The 15,523-nt window shown below is 50.7% G+C and overlaps 4 protein-coding genes across 4 annotated transcripts; 2 read left to right on the top strand and 2 right to left on the bottom strand.

The window, feature by feature from the left end:
* Window positions 1-379: 379 nt before the first annotated feature.
* On the bottom strand, window positions 380-5,534 carry VC83_00896 (uncharacterized protein). Its single transcript, XM_024464583.1, has 6 exons — window positions 5,027-5,534; window positions 4,603-4,975; window positions 3,805-4,531; window positions 3,592-3,753; window positions 1,646-3,538; window positions 380-1,581 (listed from the first exon to the last, which is right to left on the bottom strand). Exons 1-5 carry the CDS (start codon window positions 5,070-5,072, stop codon window positions 2,678-2,680), a joined length of 2,169 nt encoding a protein of 722 aa, XP_024328081.1. The 5' UTR covers window positions 5,073-5,534; the 3' UTR covers window positions 380-1,581; window positions 1,646-2,677.
* A 1,465-nt stretch (window positions 5,535-6,999) lies between these two features.
* Window positions 7,000-8,493, top strand: TAD3 (tRNA-specific adenosine deaminase subunit tad3). The gene is made up of 2 exons (XM_024464582.1): window positions 7,000-7,262; window positions 7,315-8,493. The coding sequence occupies exons 1-2, from the start codon at window positions 7,132-7,134 to the stop codon at window positions 8,363-8,365; spliced, it is 1,182 nt and encodes a 393-aa protein (XP_024328084.1). The 5' UTR covers window positions 7,000-7,131; the 3' UTR covers window positions 8,366-8,493.
* A 45-nt stretch (window positions 8,494-8,538) lies between these two features.
* Window positions 8,539-15,433, bottom strand: VC83_00893 (uncharacterized protein). Its single transcript, XM_024464580.1, has 3 exons — window positions 14,265-15,433; window positions 10,688-14,206; window positions 8,539-10,628 (listed from the first exon to the last, which is right to left on the bottom strand). The coding sequence occupies exons 1-3, from the start codon at window positions 14,931-14,933 to the stop codon at window positions 10,500-10,502; spliced, it is 4,317 nt and encodes a 1,438-aa protein (XP_024328078.1). The 5' UTR covers window positions 14,934-15,433; the 3' UTR covers window positions 8,539-10,499.
* VC83_00894 (uncharacterized protein) lies at window positions 8,930-10,186 on the top strand (the record flags this gene model as incomplete). Its single annotated transcript, XM_024464581.1, has 3 exons — window positions 8,930-9,092; window positions 9,142-9,700; window positions 9,802-10,186. 3 exons carry the CDS (start codon window positions 8,930-8,932, stop codon window positions 10,184-10,186), a joined length of 1,107 nt encoding a protein of 368 aa, XP_024328083.1.
* Window positions 15,434-15,523: the final 90 nt, after the last annotated feature.

Raw genomic sequence — 15,523 nt, 5'->3', positions numbered from 1 at the left:
TTCTTAATAACTTGTTCAATGAGTGTCCAAATGATATGCCGTGATGTATGTAGCATAAACAGATGTAGTAGAAGAGTTTGCAGCAATCGTTGAGTAGTATTGCTTCTGTTGTTGGTGTGATAAGCCAAGATATGTATGGTGACTTGTAGGTTTGAGGAGGAGATTTCTAAGTTTGCTCTTGAGTTTGGTAGCAAACTGAGTGCAACGAATGTCAGTATGACACTCACTCGAGTCCTCGGAGTCCTGGACTCTTAGGATTCTTCTCATCATCCTGTGAGTCCATCACGTGACTCGAGTCCTCGGAGTCCTGGACTCAGGATTCTTCTCATCATCCTGCGAGTCCGTCACGTGATACTTTCGGAACTACTATTCCCCGCTGCCCCTCCAGGTACCAGGGCCGGTCTCATGCGACCTCCCTCCTTCCTGTCCTGTAGTTGGCCAGCCTTCTTGTTCCGTCGTATCACGCCGCTTTCGCCGTCTTGGAGGCCGCACGTCCTCGTCATCCTCATTATCCTCACTGTCCTTATGATATGATTTGACGCTGTGTTCGCGGTCTTGTGAGAGAGGGGCCACAGCTATGCTCTCGTCTTCCATGCGTTGATGCTGAAGGCTCTCCTATATTTGCTGGTAGTAGCTAATCGCCTCTATGCCGTCCTGGATCATCCGCAAGAGCCACGTCGGAGAAGCCAGGGAAGTGTCGGTGTAAGTCGTGCCATTGCATGTCGGCTGCGCTGAAGGTGAGGAAAACCGGCGACATCCCAGGCGAGAGAAAGCGGGCTTGCGCCTGTAAGCTACTGCTCTTGTTCCTCCAGAACGGGCGCGTACCGGTCAAATCAGAACCCTGACGCACAATCTGAGAGAGGAGGGCGTCGTCCGCCAGCAGGGCCTCCGCGAGCTCGTCACGAGCGAGGTCCTTTAGACCAGACGCCTTGGAGACATAGAAACGGGCCGAGCTGTTCGCCCTCCGACGCATGAGGAGGTTGAAGACGAAGAAGCGCCAGCGGGGATGGCGGCTGAACCTCCCGTCGTGGAAACAGAGTAGGTGTCGCGCGTAGTCGTCGAGACGCACCGTCCGTAGCCGGGAGGCATTGAAGTCAGCCCGGCCCGTCGGATAGAGAGTGGGGAAGGCCATGGCAAAGATCCTGTCTCGGCCGGACGCCTCATCGATGGGCGTCTGTCGGATCGAGGGGGCGGGGAGGCCGAGAGGTTCGGGCTCGCGGCCGGCGATCTCCTGGAGGATGCGATCCACCTCCGTCGTCGCGACATCGAGATTCGGGACCATGGACTGAGAGTTCGGAGGGGGGAGGTCGGGCGAGACGGGTTGTCCTGGCACGGGGGGCTCATCCGCGCCCGCATCGTCGACGACGGCTGGGAAGGAGGAGGATATATCGCCATCAACAGGCAGGGTGCTGATCCGGTCAGGGGAGATGGTGATGTATCGGTAGTCCGGGTGGTGCGCCTTCAGAAACCGCAGCCAGGTGATGATACGCCCCTTGCGGAGTGGGAAATCCGTCCGGAACTGGCGCTGATACCTTAGATCAGACCGCACGACCTGATCCGAGGGCCGTAGGACAACGATATCTAATTCGGAAGGCAGGTTAGGCAGCATATCAACAGTCTTCACAGTGTTCTGCATGAAACTTACACAGTGTCCCGAGTAGTGGTACTGGTGGCCACGGTAGCGACAGACCATCATCTGCACATGAGACCGGGCGATCGTCATCTCCTCCACCTGTGTCAGCTCTGGCAGATAGGCCGGAAGCTCTCCCGGGTCCATCTCGTTCTCAGCAGACATGAGAAAGGGTGTCCTGTTGCCCTTATCCCGTAGGAAGCAGGCGTGGCAGATCCCGCCCTTCAGGTCCATAGAGAACCACCGCTCCTTACAACGGCCGCAGGTCTGCATCCCAACCCTGCCCATTACTGTATGAAAATCCTGTATGAGTCCCCATTGTTCGGCCGAGAGAAAGCCCTGGGGTTGAGGTTGTGTGGGCACAGGTGGCTCTGGACGTGTTTCGGCTGGAGGAGGCAGCACGGATGGTCCGGGACGTGATTCGAGGGGAGCCAAAGCTTCTACACGCGTATCATTAGCGGGCATCGAAGGCTCTGGGAGCACAGGAGCGTTCTGAGGACGTAGCTGGCGCGAGGCCTTCCGTTTCTTCTTATACCGTTTCTTCTTATACCTCTCTTGTGCAGCTCGGCACCCAATGCAGCTTGCGAATACCCTACCAGCCAGGCCGGCAGATGGATCTCTCAGGAACGAAGAGATAGGGCGCTTCTGGGCGCACCCAGAACAGTATTTAGCTTCCATTGCGGCCGTGGTAGTCAAGAATTGTCGTGCTATGGGTCAGAAGCTGGTGAAGGCAGGCACAACGCACAGACAGCAGATCATGTGACAGAACTTTTTAGATCACGTGATACAAACTGCACCCCAAGCTCACACGCAGGGGGGTCGGAGTCCAAAAAAAGCTAAAGCTTTAATTAGCTGTTGATATTACCGTGTCCACATTAATCCCGAACCCCAAAATCTAAGTAATTGCGTGAAAAACAGTTCCCCTCCCTCCGTGTGTGTGCATTAACCCAAACTGCCCCTTACTCCACGCCATTAAACATAGCAATAACTCCAGCAACTACTACCTGCGTGGCAATCAAACACCCCTCTTTTGTTAACTTAAGTCGACTAGTTCCCTTTCCGTGTTTCCTTGTGAGGTTTGTAGTCCTTCACCTCGTCAAACCACTGGCTCTCCTCATTATATTTGTACGGGTGGAAGTCCACACCGTAAGGCTTTGGTTCAATAACAAATAACATGCCAAGGGGGACATCGAGATCAGCGATGTCGTTTCGGGTGAGGTCCATGAAGTAAGCCATGAGGACTCGAGCAATGGAGCGATGTCCAATGATGAGGACATGGTCGGTAATTCTCTCAATCTCTCTCACCATATCCCGAAGTCGACTTATAACCTGAAGGTAGCCTTCTCCGCCTACCCCAGGATAGATGTAATGAAGCTTATCCTGCTTCCGTTTGTTGAACTCTAGCGGGAAATTGTGTTCTATCTCCTCATATGTGAGTCGTTCAAAATCACCCGCGTTCAGCTCATTGAGCATTTCCCAGTTCTTCACATCATAATCGTCATCGGCCTCGAAATCTTCTGCTGTTTGAATGCATCTCTTCAGCATGGATGTCCAGATGCAGAAATTCTTTTCGTCGAGCTCGCCCAGACGGCTCTCGGGATACGGAGGTGTATTGTCTCCGGGTTGTGGTGGAAAACTGGAAGACAAAATCTTGTCTTTTTGCTCTACCAGCCAATCCTTTCGTTTCTGGGTCATGAAGTTGTACAGCACAGCACCATAAGCGCGGCCCTCTGGCGTAATGTCAGAATTTCCACCGAGTTTTCCTTCCCTATTATCATATGATTCTCCATGGCGGGTAATCCAGATCTGTCTCGGGGAAAGATTGAACGTGGTTAGGTATGAGGCTATCCCCCCACTTAGAAACCCCTTCAATTGATGGTGTATGACTTTGCGTCCAACATCAATCATCTGGTACGGATTAGCGGCGTTCTTTACCAAGTTTTAATTGAACGAATCCTTACCTTAATATATTGGATGCCATTTTTTTCTTCGTACTCGCCGAGCGGGACATATGCGCTTTCATAGGCCGCAACTCGTTTTCTAAAATCTTCCAAGGACGTCACTGGGTCCTTGCCTTTATAGTCTGGGCCAGATAGCTTCAGGCGCATATTTGCTTCTAGGAGCTAAAGTAGTATGGTTAGCATAAGCTTTACAATTAGACTCGATGTCCCTACCCCTTGATCTTCGCAGATACTTTCGATGAATAGTATGCCAAGTTTAGAATCGCGTTCCTTGACACGATTGAACAACAACTTTCGCCGCTCAAGTGTGCTATTCGTTGCATCTAAAATGCCAGCCGATCCGCCTTGAAGTAAAAGATAATCAAGCAGCTCGTCGAGTGTCGAGATGGCTACCTGCTCTCGCACTTGGGACGCTCTTGCATTAGAGGGGTCAAAGAACTCTGCACTCTGGTCAAAGGGCTCCATCGGTGCTTTGGGTTCTTCATGATCTCGAGAAGCCGATTCTTGGTTTTGGCTAGGTTCGACTCCATTGAGAAGTATATGTGCAGCCTGTGTGGGTCCGTCCATTGTGCCCGAGACCGTGGCAGTCCCTGGGACAGCATCCGTGTTTGTTAGTGCTTTTGTTCGGGCTTGAATCTGGGCTGTAAGGTTTGATGATCCTGGCTGGGCACTAGCTGCCACTCGTCGTCGATTGCCAACGTTGAAGATTTGACTGTTGTGTTGCTGCCATGAAAGATACCGTTGTATTTTCTTGGTGATATACGATTTCCCTCTTGCTGGCAGACCAACCATGATAATCACCAATTTGGATGCCACATCTCGCTCTGCAATACGACCATCAGGAGAAACCCTAGACCGTGTCATCCCAGGAATATTAAGCGTTGTTGCAGGTGGCCGTGTCCGAGGTGTGCTCGAACCCGAGTTTTGCCTAATTGGCATGCTGCGACATTGTTAGTTAGGTAAATTCGAACAAACCCTGGAAGACTATGGACCTTCTGGATGGGAACTCACAGATGAGGGCTACCGGGTGCTGTCGATGGAGTGCTACCAACAGAAGCATCGCTTGGGGTGTGACTCCCAGCATCCTGCGAGCCGCAGCCATGGCCGTTTGAAATTGTCTGATGGACACGTCCATGGGGAATAGGTATCGGCGGGACTAGTCCATGGGGAATAGTTGGTGGTGGTACCAGCCCATGGGTTATGGATGGTGACGGCACTAGGCCATTGGGGATAGATGGCGACGGTACCAGGCCATGGGACGTTGGCCTGATTTCGCGCGTCTCTTTGTTGGAGTGGTTATCATTGGACGTGTCCACGGCGACTACATTACTCATGATTGCAGCTTTTCCGATGGACGAGAGTTGGGACTGTCGCCTCAGACTGTCTATGACGGAATTAGTGAACGGCATACCTAGACACCATGATAAACCCATACCTGCAATTTCATTGTCAATAACTGCCCCGGGAGTGGAGTGAGGCATCAGGCGAAGGATATAGTGGGCGTGCCGCCGCCTGCAAGTGGACTGCGAGGCAGCGAGAGACTGAGGTCCTCAATAGCGGGTTTCGGGATAATTATCGACTCCAGCGGGTTGAAGATGCAATGCGGACCTGGCTGGACAGGTGAGGCAGAGGCTGAGGCTGAGGCTGTAAAGACTTTGGGAGAGACGCGGCGAAGGGCGACTGGTGAGTGCTTGGAGTTCTTGGCTAAGGATTTCCGGAGTAATGAAATTCAGCTGGTGAGGCTGGCAGGCTCAGACTGAGACGGTATATAGAGAATAGTTGTGATGGGACGAAGAGTCGATTTGGCCTTGGGGGTTGGGATGCGTTAGGTTGGATGTTGTTGGGATTAGTACAGCAAGGACCAAAAAGGATAGTTGGAGTCAGAATTGGAGTACGGGAGTACTGAAGTACATTAAATGACATGCTTGACCGGGGAGGAGATGCAAGGAATTTGGCGATTTTAGCTAGTGCGATTGGCGACACACTAGGGCGGTTCAGGCTCCCGATGGGGAAATGGGCACGAACTGGGTGCAGGCAGGGTACATGCACACAAAGGGACGCGGTACGGGATGTGTTTGTACTCCCCGAAGCCACCAAGATGTTAGTTGTTAGTTGTTAGTTGTTAGTTGTTAGTTGTTAGTTGTTAGTTGTTAGTTGTTAGTTGTTAGTTGTTAGTTGTTAGTTGTTAGTTGTTAGTTGTTAGTTGTTAGTTGTTAGTTGTTAGTTGTTAGTTGTTAGTTGTTAGTTGTTAGTTGTTAGTTGTTAGTTGTTAGTTGTTAGTTGTTAGTTGTTAGTTGTTAGTTGTTAGTTGTTAGTTGTTAGTTGTTAGTTGTTAGTTGTTAGTTGTTAGTTGTTAGTTGTTAGTTGTTAGTTGTTAGTTGTTAGTTGTTAGTTGTTAGTTGTTAGTTGTTAGTTGTTAGTTGTTAGTTGTTAGTTACACTCTATATCCTATGGTATGGTCTATAGCAGGGTACATAGCACATCGATCATATCGTATATTCTTACTCCGTATGGAGTATATGCAAGAAGATCTCGGAGGAACAATCCCCAGACACCCACCCCTTTCTAACGTATCTACTTTAGGCCTAGGAACGCCCTAGTTGACACCTAATATCTAGTAATAAATGGAGTATGGTAGTATCTGGTAGTATCTGGTATATACATTAGAGTTCCTCCATCCGTTCGGTCCGAAGTCCCATCCATCCATCCATACCGTACCCGTATGTAGGTGATTCCGCATAGCTGGAATCACGTACCCTTCGAAATACAGTCCATCGCACCTACTTCCCTGTCGACGCATGCCTTGAACCCCACGTTTATGCATGATTCGTACTAGTTTGTCCAAATGGAAACGAGGCGGCAGAGAAACCTTGGCTGAGACTCACAGCATCACAACAGTAGTAACTGTATGCAGCATTGTAACTCACTGACCCTTTATGACTCTACGCCGTGCCGTGCGAGGTGCGAGGAGTACGGTAGTGGTGTGGTGCGATGTCTTCTCCGCGGCTGGAAGCATATTGTATGTAGTACTTTAGGTTTTATGAGGAATGAACAGCACGATCAAAAGGAACTTCCAGCTGTGCCGGCCGTACCATCTGTACTGGCTACCTTTCCTCATCTCCTTCCTCACTATATATGATATATGTGCCGAGTATTAGAAGGAATATAGTGAGATAAATATTGTTAGATGAGTGACTCGTACAGCAAGTACTCGCCGAAACTAGTGTACGCTAAATTAAGTCTAGCGCATAGGGTACATCAAAAAAGATTTCTGCCCGTTTGTACCGCCTTAATTTTTGCTTTTGGCTGGAGTAATCGCCCCCACCGTAAAACTAGCATCACGTGCGATAAGAGTTGGCCAGCAGTTGTACCAGAATTACGTTATTATTGCCAGTAAAAGCATTGCCCAGCGACTTTCTACGGCCGCCGATGCTCCCATCTGAGTATTCAGCCTCCTTTGCCTACAGCTCCAAAACAAACCCCGCTTTCCCACCTTGCTGATACTCCGGAAATTCGGTGACCAACAGCCCATCCTTACCCATGGCCACCATCCCACCCCCAGTGCGGCGCCTCAAACCGTTGAAGACCTTACTGGAGCTGAAAGCTGGGGACTCCACCATTGATGTCTACATCACAACTGTCCCCATCAAATCTGCCAATTCGGTACTGAGGTGAGTTAGCTGCCGACACAAGTCAATTGGTTCGAGTGCTGACATGTGCGAGTGCGGTGCGTTCTTTGATTCAGGATGAGTATGCCGTCAACTTACAGCACCTGCGACGATTTGCGAAGCTCCACGACCTACCCCCGCACCTGAAGTTGCTGGTCTCCCCTTCGGAGACCACCGCCCCTGTTTTTGATGGCCAGGCAAGCCTTTGCTTGCTGGTGGCTCCCACAGCTTCTATCGACCTTCCAGCGCTAACGGAGTGCATCTCCAATGTGCTTCCATTGTCAGAGAACAATGCGCCTGTGGTCTGGACAATTCCTGTGCCGCAACTTGCGCCAACCTCCCAGGAGCAAGCCACGAAATGGATTACAACACATTGGCCGACAGTATACAAGAAGAACAATCCATTTGGCCCACACCCACACATACTTTCTCGAGCGGAGGATGAGATGGCCGGTGATCTGGACAAATGGATGGGAATGGCCCACAACGTTGCCCAGGCCGCGATAGCCTCTGGGACCGGCGAGGGTACTGGGGCGGTTATTGTCCAGAGAGAAAATGGCGCCCCCCGTGCTTTGGCGCTGGCAGGAGATGCACGCTGGGCCAACGGGAGGAGCTGCCCCAAAGGTAATGTCATTGCACATTCCATTCTGCGTGCTATAGGCATGATTGCCCAGAAAATGATAACGGCTGAGAGGATAAAGAAAGATGCGCCTCCACCGTCATCTCTTGACAAACTGGAAAGCGCATTTTTTTTGGATATGCCCATGCATCCCGAAGAACATTCTGTCTTCAACGAGAGTACAGTGTCCCCAGACGGATATCTGTGTCACAACCTGGAGATATACTTGACCCATGAGCCTTGTGTCATGTGCTCCATGGCGCTGTTACACTCCAGATTTGGCAGAGTCGTTATTGACTCGCGAGCGCCAGCAACAGGAGGTCTTTCTAGCGAAGGCACGACCTCTGGAACTGTCACACAACCCCACACTTCACAGCTGGGGCATGGACTGTTCTGGAGAAAAGAGTTGAACTGGTCGTTGCTGGCGTGGGAGACCGAAGGCCATGAACCTCCCCCTTTAAATGATAGATGTGACATGCAAGCATAATTATAAAGAAAAAAATAAGATAATCCCAATTGCCTCGTTGTTTCGTGAAACTTTCAGCCGTAGACTTGAGCCATGGAGTAATCTGAGATAAGCCTCGTTTGGGATTCAGCCTTGCATAAGGCGGGGACTACGTACCAACAAATGAAGTGGGAGAAGGCTGTGCCTGACTTGCATCCAGTCTCAACCACAAACACATGAAACGTAAATCCCTCTGGTGTATTTTGGGCTCATATCTTTATGACCTGCCGCGTTACTACTTAGTGGTCTTGATTGGATAAGACCGTACGTGTCGCATCTTTGTCTTTGTTCGATAGCAAGAGCGAACCTACCAGCCACATGGAGACGGTGGCCCGTACAGCTTCCCTCTGGTGACAAGCAGGGCCTGTAAACGCAATACTCCGCTACAGGCAACCTTTGAAATTATCAGCCCGGTTCATCAGTAACCGCCGTCTCTTTGAAATCGCGTCCGTTGCCCCAGTGCCTGGGGTGCAGCTCGGTCTTCGCTCGTTTGTCTGTTCTGTAGCACCCCCCACGCCTCTTTATCGCGAGACTACTGGGCCCAGGATGGCTGCATTGGGAGGGAAGGGCGTGCCAGAGTCGGCGTCTAAGAAGAGGAAAGCTGCCAACCAGCCCAAATTTTACGCTGTGCGGGCTGGTCGTCACCCGGGCGTCTACTCGGATTGGAACGAGTGCAAGGAGAGCATTACCGGTTTCAAAGGCGCCAGCTGTGAGTGGCTCTACCTTGCTCATATTTGCTCTATATCTAACTTTGAAAGTCAAATCGTTCTCAACTCGATCCGAAGCAGAGGCATTTGTATCTGGGAGAGAGTCGAATTCAGGCCCCTCTGCTCCTATTGGAGAAACTCGTTTCTATGGCGTGGCGAGTGGCCACAATCCTGGTGTATATACCGACTGGACGACTGCTCAAGAGCAGATAAAGGGATGGAAGCTACCTAAATACAAAAGGTTCAGCACAAGAGGTGAGGCGGAAGCGTTTGTTCAAGCTGGCGGCCGCCCTGGCAAGGTGGATTCAGGCACCACAGAATTGATAGATGAAGACGAACAACCCGAAGATTTGGATGACGAAGTGTCGGAAGCTGAGAGCCCGACGGTGCCATTAAAGAGGAAAAAAACCTCTCCTGTGGCCTCGGTCGACCAGACCAAGACCAGTCAAAATACAGTCCAGATAGCAGCCACAACCTCGGCTGCTAAGTCTCGTGCCGCCGATGCCAAGTCGAAGCCTCTCAGTATATATACAGATGGCAGCAGTTTGGCCAATGGAAAGGTGGGAGCTGTTGCTGGAGTTGGTGTGTTTTTTGGGGATGGAGATGATAGGTGCGTCTCAACTTACCGTCCAGAGCAATTCATTGATGATCATACTACACTGGAATGGACCCTTTATCTGCAGAAAGAAATACTGATTTTTGGCCCACTAGGAACATTTCCGAGGCATTGGAGGGTGAACTTCAAACCAACCAAAGGGCCGAACTTACGGCCATTTTGCGTGCGCTTGAGATTGCGCCAATGCACCGTGAAGTCCACATCTACACAGACAGCAACTACAGCATAAACTGTGTGACGACCTGGTTTAAGAAGTGGGAGACGAATAGCTGGTTAACCTCAACCAACCAGCCCGTTATGAACAAGGACCTGGTCGTAGACATTCTTGCGAGGATCAGGGAACGGCAAGGACATGGATCCGGCACAATTTTCAACTGGATCAAAGGCCATTCAAATGATCCGAGTAACGAGGCGGCCGATAGGTTAGCTGTTAGTGGCGCCCAACGGGCCCAGGCACGGAGGAGGCAGAACAAATCCTGATGGCGTTTTTCAACAACGACAAGGCTGTCCGTTTACAGATAAAGAATAGACCTGTCGTAAGATGGCTCACACAATTACGGCGGCGAATTGTTTCTTGGAGAGAATAGTAGGGCATGGCTGAATTTAACAACCACTGAATGTAAACAATTATATCAAACTGGGAAACACGCTGTACCCAACCGCACTCCACGTAAACACCCTATAAATAAACCATCATCTCAATCCCACCAATACTGAACAAGCCCTCGTCCCAAGAAGCTTTCTTGAGTGTCATAATCCCAAATCGGGAGCAACCTTAAAAACGGTTGGTAAATTACAAAATCTCCACTGCCCGCTCAGCTCTCGACCGAGCATACGACTTGACAAGTCGAGTCCCCTCTGCCCACACTTTAGGAACGCGGTTGTAGAGCATGGTAGCCACAATAATTACTAGAATAGGAATCTATATGGAGTTAGTTAAGTTCGTTTCGCATGTACAGAATGGAAAAGGGGTTAACTTACCCAAATGAAAAATAGCTTCCTATCACTCCGGAATCGGATCTTTTTGCCATGTGCCAGCCGGATTTGAGCATGTCCTTCTTCGGATAAGGAATGCTTGGAACTAGTATCCAAGTTCTCTAATACTTGCGATGAAGTTTTGGAACTTGAGGCCACGCTTGAGCCCGACGACTGTGCTTGGTCATATAGCGTAGAGCATTTGTCATCAGCGATCGCATCTGCTGCAGCCTGAGTAGCCGACGCTCTTTTGGTGTCGGCCTCCTCATGGGGGAAGATATCCTCATATGCGGGAGGAGCATTCGAGATAGTTCCGGAGAAAAGGTCCCACCATTTTGAATCTGCCTCCTTATTTGCTGGGCCAACATCGGTATTTCTGGAGACACCTATGTGTGGTACTAGTGAGCTGATTCGGCGAACCATAGGTGCCGTTGGCAAATATGCTTGATAGTCTGGTAGGTTTGGGATTTGCGGTAAGTTAAGGTGTTGCATAGACTGTTGAATATGCTGAATTTGTGCAGTCAAATGATCGCGGAATGCTGTCATGGCTGCTGCCGGTGATACGAACCCAGCTCCCACAGCGTCGGTTGTGGGGACGGGAAGACCATTGGCTTCATTTGAAAGCGAAGCGTCAAGGTCTGGGGTAGCTGCGCTCCTGCGTCGTGGGCGCATCCAAGAGACTTCATCGGGTGTAGCAGCATCGCCCCCTTCATCGCTGTATTCGGGGTCCTCCGTCTCAGATGTATCATCTGCGTCATCACTAACACCTAGCAATGTCGTAACTTCGGCTCCACTTGAACGCGGTTCCCATAGTGACTGGAGGGACGTGGCGCTGCTTGTCCTACTGCGAATAGAGCCGCCACTACGCCTGCGGCTATGACGCTCTACACGACGAGTGGATTGAAGAGTTTCTTCGGTTGTGCACAAATCGGAGGCTGTATAACCCTGGAGAGTCCTCCACGAAGGATCTGCGCCGCAGAGAATGAGTCGTCTTATAATCTGAGGGTGATTATGCATCGCTGCAATGTGCATGGGCGTGAAACCCCCTTTATCACGGGGCTCCGGGTTAGCGCCTCGTGCCAACAAAGCCGGAACAAAGCGTTGAAGGCCCAATGAGCACGCTAAGTGAAGCATCGTCTGACCAGATGCTCGTCGCATGTTCAGGCGAGGTAGATGCGAGCTATCATCTAAGTCAATGAGGTCCAGTATTCTTAGGAGTGTTGCTTCGACATCAACACCAAATATGGCGGCGTTGAAACGAGAGACAGGTGGTTGCTGCGTTCCACCTGTCGGTGAAGCACCCCCAGCGACACCCCAAGATGATGGCCCATCACCCACGATTCTTCGTGCCAAGTCACGGACATCTTCCATCCTCCCAGTCATCTTGTGCCCTAATACAGACAGAGCCGTTCTTATAATCTGTTGTTCATCGTCGTCAACATATTTAAAGAATGCCTGTTGCTTAAGGATCGGTGGTGATGGGTAGGGCTGCAGTTGTTGCTGGTGTTGATGCTTGAATGTGACTGCAACAGTTCCGCCAGTAGTCGCAGGAGGAAGCAAGCAGACAAGCGACGTTTCGCCCCAATATGTCGTGGTAGTGGCTTTCACATCCCCAAACATAACTTCCAAGCCTTGACAGAATCCGCTACCAAGGCACGTCACTTCAATCCCTCCAGCCTTTGGCCCTTCATTTGGAATCATCTTGTGAATGGTGGGTGGCCTTTGGGGGTTGAGCGGCAGGGGCATCCCATATAGGCCATTAGCAACTGCCTGTGCAATCTGAGCTTGCTGCTGTTGATACGCCTGTATGTTGTTCCTCATACTGTTCGGGCTTGGTGCGCGGCTTGGATGTGTGGAGGTTGGCGCCGAGTATAGCTGGTTCAAAGCAAGGTTATCCATACTTTGGGATCTATTGTTATTCGAGATAAAACCTTGCCCGTTGCCGTTTTGAGTGGGTGACCCAGCGTTAAATTGAGTATGGCCCGGTTGTACTGATTGGGGCATGTGGTTGAACGTTGTGTCTTGAGGGGAAGCGAACATGTTGGGTGAAGTTCCATATGGAGGTTGAGATGAGGCAGCGCCCGAGCCATTGGCTGCGGGGTTCAGGCCTCCAGGGTGCTGCGGCATAGTCTCGAGTCTTGTCATGGCGAGACCGCTTGGGACTTTGCTAGACCCGCTAGCTTTTCGCTTTTTGTTACTTGGACCAATTGATCCAGAAGGCGATGCCTGCCTCGACAAGCTGCGCGGAGTCGTCGTGCTCGGGGCATTTTGAGATACCTGAGGAGTACCAAGTACCGAAGAAGAAGCATATGATAGGGGGTAGTTCCTTTGGAGGTTTTGCACATCTGTGTTTGACTGCGATGCACGAAACGACGCCATGGGCATATCGAAATTCATATCGACGCCAGGGTTATTCATGAATCCATGTTCGTTGACACCAGCGCCGCCTGGCCCCATTAAATGAGGAGGCATGTTGTGTGTCTTATGGTCATCTGTGATCATGATCGAAGACGTAATCTCTTGAGCTACCAGACGTCCCGTCCAGTCTTTGATTGTGAATATAACCTGGAACCCCAATTTCTCATTTTGATGCCTGCAATAACAAGCGATGCGCATAGGAGCATCAACTTGTAAAGCGCCCTCATGAACGACTGGTTCCCGTCGGTCTCCTACCGTATCGGATAATACTTGGCTCGATGGTTGTTGCCAGTCTTTGATTTCGTGGGTGTTGAAGACGATCACGCGTTTGTCTTCGTCCTTGTGCCAGGATTCTTCCTCTTCAACCTTTTTGACCTTCTTCCTCGCAGCACGCTTACGCTCACGGGTAATGCATCCAGAGCATATCTTCACCTCCCCTCCATTTAGGGGCTTGTTCTCATCATCATCATCTGCTACCGTATCGGCTTCGTCCTCTGAACGCGACTCTGAAGATTTGGGAGCTCCAGCAGCACGTTCAAAGGCTCGCCGGCGAAATTCTGGATTTTGCATTGCACTAGTACAAACCAGGGTTGTTGTGAGTTCTAAGGTATCAGGTGATTTGGTAAGGGGCTGTTTCGCCAGCAGTTTGGGCTTCGAAATGGTGTGGGTAGGTAGATGAAGTTTTGTAATACCGGGAGGAAACGGGAAAAGCGTCATCTTGATAGGGATTTGAGTCTCTACTCGCGACTTCAATGGAGTTGGATGAATGGCCAAGACTGGCTTATACATGGTATCCATAAGAGACATGCCAGCTGAGAAAGGTATCTGTTGGGGAATGCTGTTGTTCATGCGCATGGGCATAAAACCTCCACCACTCACCATCGAGTTTGGTATGCTGAAGTCGTAGTTTGTTTGCCAGGGATTGTTCTGTGCCCCATTACCAAGCATCGTTCCATTGATAAACTCTACTCCGCCGGCAGGGGACGGAGAATTGTTGAAGAATACTGATGGTGAAGATTCCTGGCTCGTGATCATTGTGGACAAAGGAGAGGCTTCGCGGGATGCGTTGGTCGTCAGACCGTGCATTGTGTTGGTGATGGAATTTTGCTAATAATCGTTAGTTATTTGACTGGAAATTGCTATGGCTATCAATTAGGGAACTCACCGAGGATTTCGAACGGTGGCCTGCTGCTCTATGCTTCATAACTGGGGTGTTTCGACTTGAAGTGTCATGCTTGATAGTTGGCATTTCCGGCGACTTCATGGCGGACGCGAAATGGCTTGGGCTGCTTGCAGCACTATCAAAGTCGAAATCGTTTTCCATTATCTTGTCGTTAAAATCGAACGCTGTAGCGGTCGAGGACGAGGCCGTTGTGGCGCTGTATGGCCCGTAGGCCTCTGAATCGTCCGGTCCATGTCCCCCCTCCACTTTCCAATCGCCCATCTCAGCATCATTCATTGAGGCGTCTTTGGCTTCGAAGGTAGGTTCTGATGATTCCAACAATGGTTTTCGTTTATTGTATGTTGAGGAGTCTGAGGACGAGTCATGAAAAGAGCCGCCTGGAGAATCTGAAGAAGGTATCGAGGGCGTTCGTGGGCCCGTTGCAACGGCGGAAGTCCTGTTTTCAGCGCTGCCTTTCTGAGCTATCGCAGGTGACCCAAAATTCGCTCTCCTCTCTCCGGGAGGGAGGTTTTGGTCCAGAAAAGAACCAGGGCTTCCCGAAGCTATGTATGGCGTGCCTGGGTTGAAGAACTCGAAATCCTGGTCGTCTGGGTCCTCCGACACATCCAAATCAAGAATGAAGGGAGACGAATACGGCTCAGTGCCCGGCATCGCCTTCGTTTATCGGGCTCGGTCTATTCACCGGCGTGTCCTGGGTGCGGGAGATAGGATGGACGCCTCGTAACAACCCCGAGCCTGACGGTCGTCTTTGGCGAGTGCTGATCAATGGAGAGTATTGTGATTGAATCGCAGTCTATCGCCCCGACATCTTTATCGCAGATGCTGAGTTCAATAGGGGTGGGATGAATCTTTTGCGGTTGAGTCTTCGAGGGAGGCGACGGGTCTCACGAATCGCGGTGAGTCGGCTGAGTCGATCTTGGAGGTATTATCGCAATAATCGGATGCCTCTGGCAGCGATAAGAGGTCTGGAGTGAAGCAGCGATTGAATGGTGATGGCCGCGGGGAGTGGTTGTCCAGTACAGCAGGCAGGTCGAGGTCGATGTCGCCAACGTTGCTGGAGCGAAGAAGTCTTGGCAGTAGACGCGTTTCTACTGACAGGCGAAACTGGGGCCGCAAAGTACCAGTACATTTGTATCGCATACAAATTGGGGGCTTCGTAAAGTATCAAAATGTAACTTTCTACTCCGTACAGTCGATTGGGGTGAAATTCAGACAAAAGGGTATAGGGACCCTTTAGTTAG

This window comes from Pseudogymnoascus destructans, assembly GCF_001641265.1.
Source record: "Pseudogymnoascus destructans isolate 20631-21 unplaced genomic scaffold scaffold_2, whole genome shotgun sequence".
Lineage (NCBI taxonomy): Eukaryota > Fungi > Ascomycota > Leotiomycetes > Thelebolales > Thelebolaceae > Pseudogymnoascus > Pseudogymnoascus destructans.
This window is presented reverse-complemented; position numbering and strand designations above follow the sequence as displayed.